Source organism: Colossoma macropomum, unplaced genomic scaffold (genome assembly GCF_904425465.1).
Source record: "Colossoma macropomum unplaced genomic scaffold, Colossoma_macropomum, whole genome shotgun sequence".
Taxonomy (NCBI): Eukaryota; Metazoa; Chordata; class Actinopteri; order Characiformes; family Serrasalmidae; genus Colossoma; species Colossoma macropomum.
In genome coordinates, this window is record NW_023494807.1 from 22,083,978 (window position 1) to 22,097,504 (window position 13,527).

Below are 13,527 nucleotides of genomic sequence, written 5' to 3' on the forward strand. Positions count from 1 at the left end.
CTGAATGATAAATGTGTCACAATTATTGGCATTATTGGCCTCAAAATTCTCAATTTTATTAAAATCATTAACATCATTTCTGTTCTAATTTAGTTTAACACAAATATACCGTAAAATATTGACAATAACAAAATCTTTATTTTAGAGAACTTTTCATACTGGTGGCACCTCAACATGATTAACAGACAAATGATAAAGCTTAAAAGTAGTAGAACAAAATATGAGCATTCAGACAGTCTAATAAAAGGTGGAATAGAAATCCACAGTTTAGAAGCAGATCAATCTATCTATCTATCTATCTATCTATCTATCTATCTATCTATCTATCTATCTATCTACATTCTAAATGTTTACATTTGATGTTTGGTTTAATGTTGCACTCTGCATTATTCCACAGTCAATAACATCAAAAGACAATGGGGAAAACATAGAAAAGAAAAAAAAAAGAAAAAACAGGAACTGCACTGCAGGCAAGCTGCTTCACTCAGAGGCAGGAAGAGTATTTGTTTTTGGAGTCTCTTACAGAAACAGGCACTTTTACTCACTCATGAGTTCTTTAATTCTCTTTGTGTTACTCCTCTGTATCTCAGGTAAGATCAGCTGTATTATTCATGTACTGTTTATTTATTCTTCACACTTTCACTGCTTTAATACACTTTTGTTAACCTTGTATTACATGACGTTGCTTCGGTGTAATGAACCTGTTTTCTACATTTTGCAGTGACATGATGCATATTAAAGTACAAATGGTATAAAATGTTAATAATACAAGGAATTTTGAAAAAATCAATAAATAGCTGCTATTTGATAAAATCATCTCCTGGTGGCCACTTTTAATCCTCTTTCTGATGTGGTGCAGTTTGAGGAAGCCACGATTCTGCACCAGACAATTTAATTCAGGCAGATACTTTTAAAAAAAAAATCATTCAAGCAAACTATGATTCTCATCTGTTGGAGTTCATTATTTGAAAATTTGGTAACATATCACTTTTTTTGGTACATTGAATGGCCTGTTATAAGTGTGTTGCCTAGAAGAACAGATAAAGACAAAGTTCCTATGCATGTTTTGTACAATTACACTTTTCCACCAGAGAGGTCACCAAATCCTTTTTATATGTATTAATGTAATAGTATATGTCTTTGGGTTCTTGAAAAGCACTTATTATTATTATTATTATTATTATTATTATTATTATTATTATGAAATACAAGCAGCCAGAAGCCTATTCCAGAAAATCTCATCATGTATGCAATGGAAAAACATAAGACAAGCACAACCCTATCAGCCCATTTCAGTGTGCAGTGTGGCTACTCCCATCTGTAGTTGTATCACATAATAATCATTTCTCCTTCCTCCTTTCTTTCCTCTGAAGTAGTTCTAGGGTAATGCTGAATTAATTGGCTTCTGTTCTGCAGATTCTGAGAGCCTGAAGACGCTGAAGAATTTAGCTGTAAAACGTGGAGGATCTCTCAGTATTCCATGTTTTTATGATGAGAAATACAAATCAAACCATAAATACTGGTGTAAGGGGTATTACTGGCCCTCCTGTAAAATAGTAGCCTCTACAAACACAAGTGGAAGAACATCAGTCACTGATCATCCAACTCATAATATGTTTATTGTGGAACTGAACAGCCTCCAAGACTCTGACTCTGGATATTATTGGTGTGCTGTGGAAATTGGTGGGAGCCCTGATGACGGTAATTATTTGTACCTGATGGAGAGTGCAGGTAAGGAATCTCTCTGTGTGAAGTAGAACATGTTCGCTAACTTAAACCTTGTAAGCTGTCACTTATGATGTAGGAACATGCTTACACCACTCATTCTCTGCCTCTTTATTCAGATCCTGCTGTGTCAGTGATAAACAGCAGAGTGAGTGGTCAGGAAGGGGGCAGTGTCCAGTGTCCAGTGTCTCTACAGTGCTAAATATAAGAATAAACAGAAGAAGTGGTGCAGATTTAAAGACTGGAGCTGCTACAAAATGGGAAGGACTGACACATCCCAAAATTCAGCAGTGTTGGTCAGTGATGATGGAAATGGAACTGTCAGTGTGGAGATGAGTGGTCTGCAGAAGAGTGATGCTGGCTGGTACTGGTTCAGTGCAGGAGATGTGGGGGTTACTGTTCACCTCACTGTCACTTCAAGTAAGATCACATGTATCAGAAATTCTGTTCATACCTGCAGACCATCAAGCTGTAATGTTGTCACTCACACCAAATTGTTTCTTCTTCTCTTATGTTACCAACAGCAGTGACTACAACTTTAAACAGTCAGGAAACCCAAGAAAGTGTAAACACTCCATGTACGGTCACTCTCGTGCCTCTCGTTGGTGCTCGGGGCTCAGGCGCTGTCCTCATACCACTTATCAACTTAGGTTAAACATATAGGGGCAACATTTAATCTTACATCCCAATTCACTGACAGACATTTAATTTTTCAGAGAGATGTAGACGTGAGAGCAGAAATGGTGGATAAATATGTTTAATTTTTGAGTATTTTTTTGTTTTTGTTATCATACAATTTTTTGTATTTATATGAATTAGCAAGTGTAGTAATTCAAAATGTATTCCAGTCAACTTTGATTAGTTTCTGTAATTTTCTAACAAAGTGCTTATAAACCGAAATGAAAATCAACAGATAAATTGGTAATGTGATCATTTTACACTACTGACATCTCATAAAATTAATAGACCACATAGTGAAATGGGGAAAGTGTTCATTAATTCAAATGATAGTGTTCTTAGTGAAAATAAAAATTTAATTGAAATCACAAAATTCACTCAGCTAAAACTCGCACTGTGCTGGTATTTTGTCTGGCCATAGAAGACTGGCTACAGTCGACCATCTACACTTGAACAGGCAGCACAAAGTTTAAAAGGTTGAAACAAAGTGTAAAAACAAAACACTATTGTTTAAACAATCTCTCTATGTTATATAATATATCTAGTAAGTAAGTAAAGTTTATTTATATAGCGCTTTTTACAACAGGTGTTGCTCATTTCCTTGTAAAGCAGCTTTACAAGGAAATGAGCATTACAAAAGAAATCCAGGTCCAAGCCCCCATGAGCAAGCCAGTGGCCACAGTGGCAAGGAAAAACTCCCTAAGAGAAACAGGAAGAAACCTTGAGAGGAACCAAGACTCAGAAGGGGAACCCATCCTCCTCTGGTCGACACCGGATAGTAAACATTGTTAGTATAAAGTATTAAAGTACAAAAACAGGGAAGACAGGTGGAGCAAATGACTAATTTGATTAGTTTAGTTCATGCAGCAGCAGCATCAGTGGCGTCAGGTTGTGAGGGTGAGGTTTGCACGGCGTTGTACAGCATGAAGCTCAATGGTGGTAAGCCGGTCCAGAGGGCTGGCAAGCAGTGGCACCCGATCAAGGCAGAAGAGGCAGCAGCATCAGACGCACAGGATGGGCAGCTTGTTCAACTCGGCGAAGAAAAGAAAGGAAAACACACAGAGAGGAAAACACATAGAGAGTCAGTTCTATAATGGGTGACTGATCACAAATTACAGTGTTAGCTGAGCAGCAGAGACTCTGGCAGCTATAGAACTGACAGGGAAACCTAATTACCAAAGGCTTGACTATACAAGTAAGTTTTTAGCTTAGACTTAAACACTGAGGCTGTGTCTGAGTCCCGAACATTAACAGGAAGACTATTCCAAAGCCGGGGGGCTTTGTATGAGAAAGCGTTCCCCCCTGACGTAACTTTATTAATTCTAGGTACTAATAGTAAGCCAGCACCTTGTGATCTCAGTAGGCGGGATGGTTCATAGTGAGAGAGAAGTTCACTCAGGTATTATTCATGAATAATCTTACTGTTCTTGTCAAAATTTTCAAATGCTTTTTAATTCATAGCTGTCAGTGTCAACTTACAGAGCTCTTTTTGTGATTTACATTTTCCACTGTCTGCAATCAAAGTATCAAACTTTTTTTGGCAGCCATTTTAAATTTAGAAAGTAGTCCATCTGGGTTGAATTCAATTCGACAGCTGAATGGAAATCTGGCTATTGTGACTACAGACAGACATGTAAGTGTTATAACTTGTTTCAGTGTCTCAGGTTTTACTTTTTCACATTTGGATGATGCTGATTAGAGCTTTACAAGAGCAGTTTGGAATTCAGGTAGCAGCCAGTTTATATATTGTTTAAATATACAACCCCATTTCCATAAAAAGTTGGGATGCTGTGCAGAATGTAAATAAAAATAGAATGCAATGATATGCAAATCATGTAAACCATATTTTTAAATACTACAAAAACAACATTGCAAACATGGAAACATTGTTGCAAATGTTAAAACATTGTTGAAATATTGTTTTTGAAAAAATATTTGCCCATTTTGAATTTGATGCCCACAACACCTTCCAAAAAAATTGGAATGGGGGCATGTTTACCACTGTGTTTCATCACCTCTTCTTTTAACAACACTCTAAGTGTTTGGGAGCTGAGGAGACCGACTGCTTTCTGAGTTCTTTGCTATTTTATGTTAAGAAACGTTATTTTTGAATTGTTGCACTGTTTGCCTGTACAGTCTTTCACAGAGTGGTGAACCCCTCCTCATCTTAACTTTTGAAAGACTCAGCCTCTTTGAAATGCTTTTTTATACTCGATAATGCCGGTTAAACACCAGGTGTTTTTTTTTTCTTTTTTTTATCACTACACAACGTTACCAGCCTTTTGTTGCACCTATCTAACTTTTTGGAAAGTGTTGTTGGCATCAAATTTTGCACAGCATCCCAACTTATTTGCAAATGGGGTATATATATATATATATATATATATATATATATATATATATATATATATATATATATATTTATGTGTGTGTATATATATATGTGTGTGTGTATGTGTGTGTTTGTGTGTATTATTATTATTATTAGTATTATTATTATTGTTGTTGTTGTTGTTATTAAATATGATATGACTATGCAGCAAGTTTTGGGAGTATTTTCCTAGACATATATATGATGAGATTACTGAAACGAACATCCTTAGAGTAAAAAATCAAGTAACTCTAGACAAAGAGATTGTTCAGTTACATTCTAACTGTGTTAAAACTGTAAATTATCCTTCTAAGTTTTAATTTCTTATCTCTTCTCACTACGGAGGAGATTACATGTTCTGGCACTGTGAAACCCAAGTGAGTAAAAACCATAGTAAAAGCACTGAGGAGAATGAAAGAGGTCAGTATTGGTCAGTACTTATGGTGCATGGGATCTGAGAATACTTCATCAAAAAAGAATTTTGCATATTCAAGTGATCATTTAGATCAATATAAGGCAGGAAAATATGAATTGTGTTCTGCAATAAGGAAAGCGAAGATGTGCTATGCAAAGCGGTTGGAGGAGAAGGTGAAAATTAATGAGCTAGATCAGTTGGAAAAGTCTGAGGCTGATGACCAATTATAAAGCACTGTCTCTGCCTGTACCAGACAATGATGTGGACTTAACAAACAAATTAAATCTGTTATATGCACGATTTGAAAAGAATCCATCTTTGATTATGCCTTGCTCTTTATTATTTTTTGAGACATTTATAATTTACTGACAATTATGTACGTGTTCTTTTCATAGATTTCAGCTCAGCTTTTAAGATGGTGAATATCAAAAAGTTAATGGATTTAAACATAAACCCAGCTTTATGCAATTGGTTTCTGTCCTTTTTAAGTGGAAGGAAACAGTCTGTTAAAATCAATAACTTAACATCAGTGTTTGTCACTCAGTACAGGCGTGCCTCAGGGATGTGTACTGTGTACTACACTAATGATCTGGTATCTCACAGTGAATCTGTTAAAATTGTGAAATACGCAGATGATGCCACCATAACAGATCTTATTACAGACATATATAGATCAGTAACATGGTGTACTAACAATGACCTCCAGTTTAATACATCAAAAACAGTGGAGATCATTGTGGATCATAGGAAGACACAGAATGTAAAAACCCAGTGAAAATCCAATCTCGTCCAGTTTACCGTATTTTTCAAACTCTTCCCTCTGGGAGATGCTATAGATCCATAAAAACCAAGACATCCCGCTTTAAGAACAGCTTTTTTCCCCACTGCTGTAAGGTTACTAAACTCCTGAGTAGTGTAAATATAGTCTGGCTGTAAGATTTCTAGCATTTGTAAGAATGCACACGTGAAATTACTGTTAAATCTTGTATACTGTGTATTGTATTGTATATTGTTTACTGTACATGTATTATATTGTATATTTATGTGTGTTGTGCTACAACAGAGTTGAATTACATCTTGTTGCACCGGATACAATTACCACCGACATGTCCTGTGGCAATAAAACAAAAAAGTTAAGTCATGCATTTGGACGTCTTTGTCAGCTTGTAGAGCCGCACAATTGCCACATCAGTACTAAGCAGACTTTTTTTGTGCTGTTAAAAATGTAATAAATCAGTATTAAACTAACCTTTATCACAGTTTACAACATTATCACAATATTATATTAAGAAAAAAAGGCTACGAGCTCCCGTGTGGCGCAACCGTCTAACGTTGGCCTTATCAACAGGAGATCGCGAGTTCGATCCCTGGTGATGCTACAGCCATCCGTAGCCGGGAGTCCAAGAGAACACAGGCGTCTGTTATCTGACGTCACAGATCTGTCGGTTGGCGCTTTCCTCCAAGTGCGTTCAGCTGTCCAATGACGTTGCGTGAGCGGCAGTTCGAAAAGAAGCGGTGACTGGCTTCACGGGTCTCAGAGGAACCCTGTGTTGGCGTTGATGGTGTGATTGGGGGAGTCCTAACTAGCGGGTGGAATTGGCGACGGCTAAATTGGGGAAATAACTGGGTTAAAAAAAAGAAAAAAAATGCTACAACAATACAAGGTGAGGTACAACATATCATGAGAAAAATAAATTCTTCAAAAGTGATTTAATTCATTTGGAACCAAACCCTTCATTTATTGCTATCTGACAGGCCCTGCTTATTCTCTGCATGTAGGCTGAATGTTATAATCATTTACATACATTATGATAGAAATATTAAAGTGTCACTGATATATTAACTATTTGTAAGGGATCAGCCTGTGTCACCGCTGCCCACCAGCAGAGAGCATGCTCCTTTTTTGGCTTTTCCCACCATTTTCTCACTCCAGGTCTTAGGAGTGTAACTCCTCTTGTCGTCTGAGCCCCACCGTGATACAGTGATAACACATTATAGAATCTGTTATCATCACCACAAGATATAAACTGATAGTCTGATACCTCAGTTTTTGAGCTTATATAGGTTGTGATTTATTGCTGCTTTGTTTTGTGTTTCAGAGAGTCAGAGCAGTTCTGTCTCACATACAACTGAATGATTCCACAAACACTGAGATCCTGGAGGTGTTGAGATTTTAAGAAGCTATTCTGCAGCTTTTGTATCTGAGCTTTTGTTGTGGGCAGAGCAACAGGTCCATCAGCAATGTCAGTTTAGAATGTATTTCTTCTTCTTCTTGCATAATGAGCTCCTGTTTTGACAGCTGTTTTTAATTTTATTGGTCTCTCTGAACAAACTCCAACCCTGACTACACACTAAAAACTCAGCCAACAGAGTCTCACACAAACCCAACAATCAGTTCACGTCACTCCCGTCCTCTACCAACTGCACCACCTCTCATCCAAAATTCAGTATATAAACCCAATTCCAGAACAAGTTGGGACAGTGTGTACAACGGCAATATAAACAGAAAGCAGTGATTAATAAATTCTGTTGAACTGTATTAAATTACAAACAGTACAAAAACATAGTATCTGATGTTTTACATTGTGAACTTCATTGTTTTTGTGTATATATATTTTTTCCCCAATATGAAATTAGAACAGGAGCGTGTTTGTCACTGTGTTACATCTTTCCAGTGACCTACTGCTTTTTAAGTGACATGAAACTAAATGCAAAACTATGATCCTCACATTTATTCATAATTCTTTTTGGAAAACTGTAAAGTTCATTCAGACTCTGTTTATATAAAAGCAGACATACTCTCTTCAAAAATGTTCTTGAAATTTTGTATTTAAAATGGAAGTGATTTACTAATGTGAAGCTATAATAGCTTAGATTAGTGTAAGTTTCAGGAGACCCATTTCTCAAGTGTACATTCTCACAGTTTTGTGTATAAACCTCACACACATTTTTATGCACAGAACGTGATGTAGCTATTTTCGTGTGTGTGTGTGTGTGTGCGCGCGCGCGTGTGTGTGTGTGTTTAAATGTGTAAAACTTAGATGTAGAACTACTGCTGATCATGTGTATATAGAAACCCCTAGAGGTAGAAAAGATATGATGCACAAACTCTCATTAATTATCAGCTATTTCAGTATAAGTGACAGAAGGATTGGTTTCAGTTGGTTTCAGTTGTTTTAACTTTTAATCCACATTGAGACATTATACATCATTTTAATTCACATCTGCAGTTCAATGTAAACAAGAAAAATATTATACACATAGAAATAAATGTGGAATTTTATTAAATGTAAAAAAAAAACTACTGTTCTTTCCTTGTAGACATTATAAACTAGAATTAAAAATCTGCAAACTGAAGTGAAACTGTAATTATTTAATGTTTATATTTAATTTTTACATGTAAAATAAGTTGTATTTTTATCAATAAAAACACTTTTTCACATGCAACACTTCTGCTTTTTAAATGCTCCATAGGCTACTGAGGAAGTTGCTAATCATATATATACTCCAAACTTGTAATGTCACAACAAATATCTCAACACTTATGACAGCAAATATTCCACTGACCTCAGATGTAGTAAATGAGCCAAGACATGACTGGTGCCCAAATTCTGCTTCTTTACTTTAGCACTGGATCTACAAGGCTAACATTGCTAACAAACACTAGAAATCAATGGTCAATTTTTATAAATGAGTGTCAATCTTGAGTGTTTGACCTGAAGATGATGTTTAAAAATGTAAACAGAATCACTAATGTAGTGTGTGGTGTGCATGAATGCAAAGAGGAGTCAGATTTTGTAGGGTATTCAGAATTCAGCACAACACCTGTAAAGTGGACGCCTACAGCATTCAGCTACACAAGGAGGTTTTTGCATTTCTGTAATTCGCAGTAAGTCATTCTGTGTCCTAAACCACATCAACAAGTCCTCACAACTTTAATGAAGACCTAGATGTGGTTTGAAGTGGGTGGAGAGACATTTTAGGCATGTGGATTTATGAAAAGATTTGTGTGACTATTGACTTTTTGTGTTTGTTAGCAGTAATAAGCCTGTTTGCTAGTTTCTTTTTAAATTTTTACACATTTTCACTCTTAAGCTCTTTGCCTTCATTTTTTCTTATGAAACTATATTCTATCGCTTTTATTCATGTAAAGCATATTGAATTGCCTTTGTGTATGAAATGTGTTTATATAAATAAATTTGTCTATGTCACCCAAATAGATTTTGGAACATCAAACATAGCTTGACCAATCGGCAACATTTGGGGTACAACTGATTTTTCATTCATTTGAATAACAGTCGATTATGGGCCGTCACAGCAGATGTATTTTGACCTTCACTCTGAGACTCTCTCACCTCTTACTTCAAAACTACAGAGCTGTAGATCACCTCATCATCTCCGACTGACTGGGAGAGCTGGAAAATAGGACAGGTTTAGAAATATTGGAGCATCTAAACACATAATATATTGCTATCTTTATATTTTTTCTCAAACACTTCAACCAGCTAATGTCCACTCAACTCGAACTATCAAGTGATCAAAACTGTGATCTGTTACTGATGATAATGGGTGTATTTAACACTTAGTTTTCTTTTTTGGTAGTTGTGGTTACACTGCTGTAGATCACATCATTTTCATGATCCGATGTAGATAAAGGCTGTGGACATAATTCACTCTAGTTTAGGAAGAAAGAATTTTTTGGGTAGATCAGTAAAAAGTGTGTGGGCCAACATGGTAGATATAATTTCCAAACACACTGTAACATCAGGCTATAGCCTACGGCTGACAGCAGTGCAGTCATCACCCTACCAATGCTTTCACCCTATGGTGATATGAAACAATAGCATACACATCAACTGTATACACATCAACTAGAATGTCTGATTCACATAAACACAGCCAACACTGCAACACCTTTTCTATAAGGCATGCATCCACTCACCACAGAGACTATTTTTACCCAATGAAGACAACTGGGGTACATTTGACAGATGAGATGTACAAAGAAGAGGAACAACACCTAAACCTACTCAACCTATGCTAATTACTGCCATAACAGGCAGGAAAATGTTGATGGACCATTTATGTCATACCTTTGATGACAAAGCCCATTGTAGCTTTTGTGATAATAAAAAAAATTGAAAATGGGCAGAAAAAAAATCCAATTTCATAAATATCCTTTCAGCATTTGATTGGGTAGCCAATGTAGGCCTACCCGTGTCTACAGCCCTGATATACAGTTGTGTGTAAAAAAAATATATATATAGTCTTACCTTTTTATTTTTATGAATCACAGTGCTGTGTATCACTGAGCTTTCAGTCATAGGTGTCTGTTTTACACAAACAAATGTTGTTTTACACAAAGTCAAAATTAGATGACCAAAAAGGATCCATAAAAGTATTATATTCATTTTCTACACACAAATGAGCTTTCAACACTCTTATGAAGTCTGAAGAAAGAGAGGCACAACACTAACTACTGCACCGTGGCTTTAACCACCAAAAGCAAATATGCACCATAACCACAATACTGACTGTGTCAACTGAAGTGTTATTGACCCTCCCTCTGGTCTCTGTTTGATTTCCATCTGTTAGAGTGAGAGAGAGTGAATTAGATTATCGTACACACTAGTCATTATTGATGAATTAGTTATCTACTTATGTAATAACACAACATTCATAGTACACAAGATAGCGTAACATGGACATTTGGTAATAGTCATTAACCCCATCCTTTCTAATAGCAACATTTTAAAAGCATGCCAAAAATGTCCTGTAAGAAAATGGTAGATAGTGAAAACTTACTGCACTTTTTTCTCAGCATGCAGGTTATAATGATGGTCAGAAACAGCAGCAGCCCCAGGCCTACAGCCAGTAGAACCCAGATAAGCACGGTACTTCCATTGCTGCAATGAATAATATCTTTCACTGATAACCTTACATTAAACCTAACATTTTTAAAATACACATGCTGCCAAATAAGTTTTTTGTATCTAAAGTATAGAATGAATAAAAGTTTGGTTCATCAACATTTGACTTGTGTAAATTACTTGTGTTGCTTTCTCTCACTTAAATCACTTAAATCTTTCTCATAAGTTGTTACTGCAGAAGAGGCAGCTGATCTGCAGAAAGCAAAAGAAAAATAACATGCTGTATTGAAGTGTGAAAAACCACGCCACCATAAAAAAATCGAGCATCACACATAAGGGCCAGTGTCTATGCTACCTGCACGCTCTAGCACTGTTTATAACACATCACATATTGCAGAGGACTATATGAAGCAATAGCACAATCCAGTTAGAGCTAAAATAAAAAACAATCTCCAACATAACCTCACACGTGCCTGCTTCTGCTCAACATCGCAATGCACTGCTTCTCTTTTTTTTGAGTTTCATTTTATGAATGCTTCTTAAAGCTCTAGTGACGGGCATAGTGTTTTGTTTTTATTTATGTCCGTAATTTTGAAATGTATATGGTTAGATGTTATGTTAATCCAATAGCTTTACCTTAATGCAGGCTTTGATACTACGCAAAAGTTTTACACTGAGGTCTCGTGATGCGCGCATGTTTTTTTTGTGTGTTTTTCCCTTAAGAAAACGAGGGAGCCGCACGGTTTTCTGACCACGTCGCTGTGCCGTGGACTGAATTTAGATTTGGGAACACGTGGAACTAAGATGCACGTTTGTTAAGCTGTATTTTTTCTTTTGCAACTGAAATAGAGTAATAAAGTCAAGGACTGTACCGAGGATCCGTGTGGTTCGGGTGGATAGGCTACCAGTATGGAACACGCGTCAGTTGCACAGCTCAGCCTTTACTTTCGATTTGAAACCCTACTACACTACTAATACCCTTAATTTCAGAAGAAATGTTGGATGATTAGGTGTCTACAAACTTTTGGACATAGTGTAAGTTAGGATTGCTTACATTTAATGTACTCACTAAACTAAAGAGAGACACATCCTGGTTCATGTATTTTGACTTATCGTTCAGTAATAAACGTTTTCATTGATATCTGAAATATACAATCAATAAAGGTTCGGTTCATCTGCTTTTCACTTACTTATCTTGGTTCTTCTCACTGTTGTTTGTGTCATGTCCCTTCTCAAAAGCTGTTACTGCAGGAGGGTCAGATCTTCTACTGCAAAAAGCAAAGAGCAAGTGTGTGAAAAAGAGGTGTGAAAGTACAGCTATTTTTAAAGTCTAACACCACTTCCAGGACTGCACCACTTAAATGTGTTGCAGAATGGAAACACATGGTAAACTATGTCCAAAAGTGTCAGACAGCCGTTCAGCTACTTTAAAGTTGAACCATTTAAGTTAAACTGCACACATGTAGCTTGTATATTCTCTTTAGACAAGCACTGTTAATATAATGGATGCTCTGGGGAAGACGATCTTAAGGTCATCATGCCCAATGCCAGAGGTCAACTAGTGGGCAATAATCCCCCCAGCAGTGGTTCTGTGGAGCAGTGGAACTGTGTTCTCTGGAGTGAGAAAGTTCCATCCAACACCTTTGGGATAACAAAGTGAGTGTTTTTGTGATCCTGGACTAATCATCTAACATCAGTACCTGACCTCACTAATGCTCTTGTAATTGAATGCAATCAAATCCTCATAAGAATGGTCAAACATCTGGTGTCTAGAACTCCCAGAAGAGTAGAGGCTGTTATTGCAGCAAAGGGGTACAAACTCCCTATTAACACCCACTAACACTACTGCAGGGCCGTGTTCATAAGGCTACATGACAATTACATAATGCTTTCATTACATAAACATTTATAAAAGCTTATTCCAAAAAAACAGTAGCTGTCACAAAGACAACTTCAATGTCAAGTTGATGCAACACCTGAAGTGACAAGTGTTTTGATGATTGATGACAATAAGTGTTGTCATAACACTTTCTGGGGTTAAAAAAAACAGTACATTATGACAGCTGACTTTTTAGTGGCTTTTTAATTTGTCTCCTGTTTCTAGTAGAGTGCATTTCACAGGCAGTTCTTGAAGTACCATACTGGACATTTTAAACCTGATAAAATGACCCGAAACCATCACACATCAAGGTAGTTTTTCAATGAGAACTGGATATTGAGTATGGGAAAGCAGTTCCTTTATAGCACCACCTCCAAGAGAGAAAAGAGTTTGAGAGCAGTACCAAAGTAGTACCAAAGAAATGAATCATCTGCTGTCTTGCTGTTTCGTTTCACACATACTCTCACTGAACTTTTTGGGAAACATACCTAAAATAATTATTCAGACCAAATTATTCAATTAATTCAATATGTAACTGCAATGATTTTGGTTGAAACTGATTGACAGACCACTTTCTTGACTAATAGTA

The 13,527-nt window shown here is 36.5% G+C and overlaps 1 protein-coding gene and 1 pseudogene across 1 annotated transcript in view; one reads left to right on the forward strand and one right to left on the reverse strand.

The window, feature by feature from the left end:
• The first annotated feature begins 527 nt into the window (after positions 1-527).
• Positions 528-13,527, forward strand: part of LOC118796713 — a 50,502-nt pseudogene continuing 37,502 nt past the window's right edge.
• The window catches only part of LOC118796709 (polymeric immunoglobulin receptor-like), a 35,644-nt gene continuing 30,777 nt past the window's right edge, over positions 8,661-13,527 (reverse strand). The window contains exons 6-10 of the mRNA XM_036555762.1: positions 12,250-12,327; positions 10,995-11,095; positions 10,725-10,777; positions 10,463-10,519; positions 8,661-9,604 (exon numbers count right to left, since the gene is read on the reverse strand). Of these exons, the coding sequence (XP_036411655.1) occupies positions 9,548-9,604; positions 10,463-10,519; positions 10,725-10,777; positions 10,995-11,095; positions 12,250-12,327 (346 nt within the window). The 3' untranslated portion in view covers positions 8,661-9,547. The remainder of the gene's footprint in view (positions 9,605-10,462; positions 10,520-10,724; positions 10,778-10,994; positions 11,096-12,249; positions 12,328-13,527) is intronic.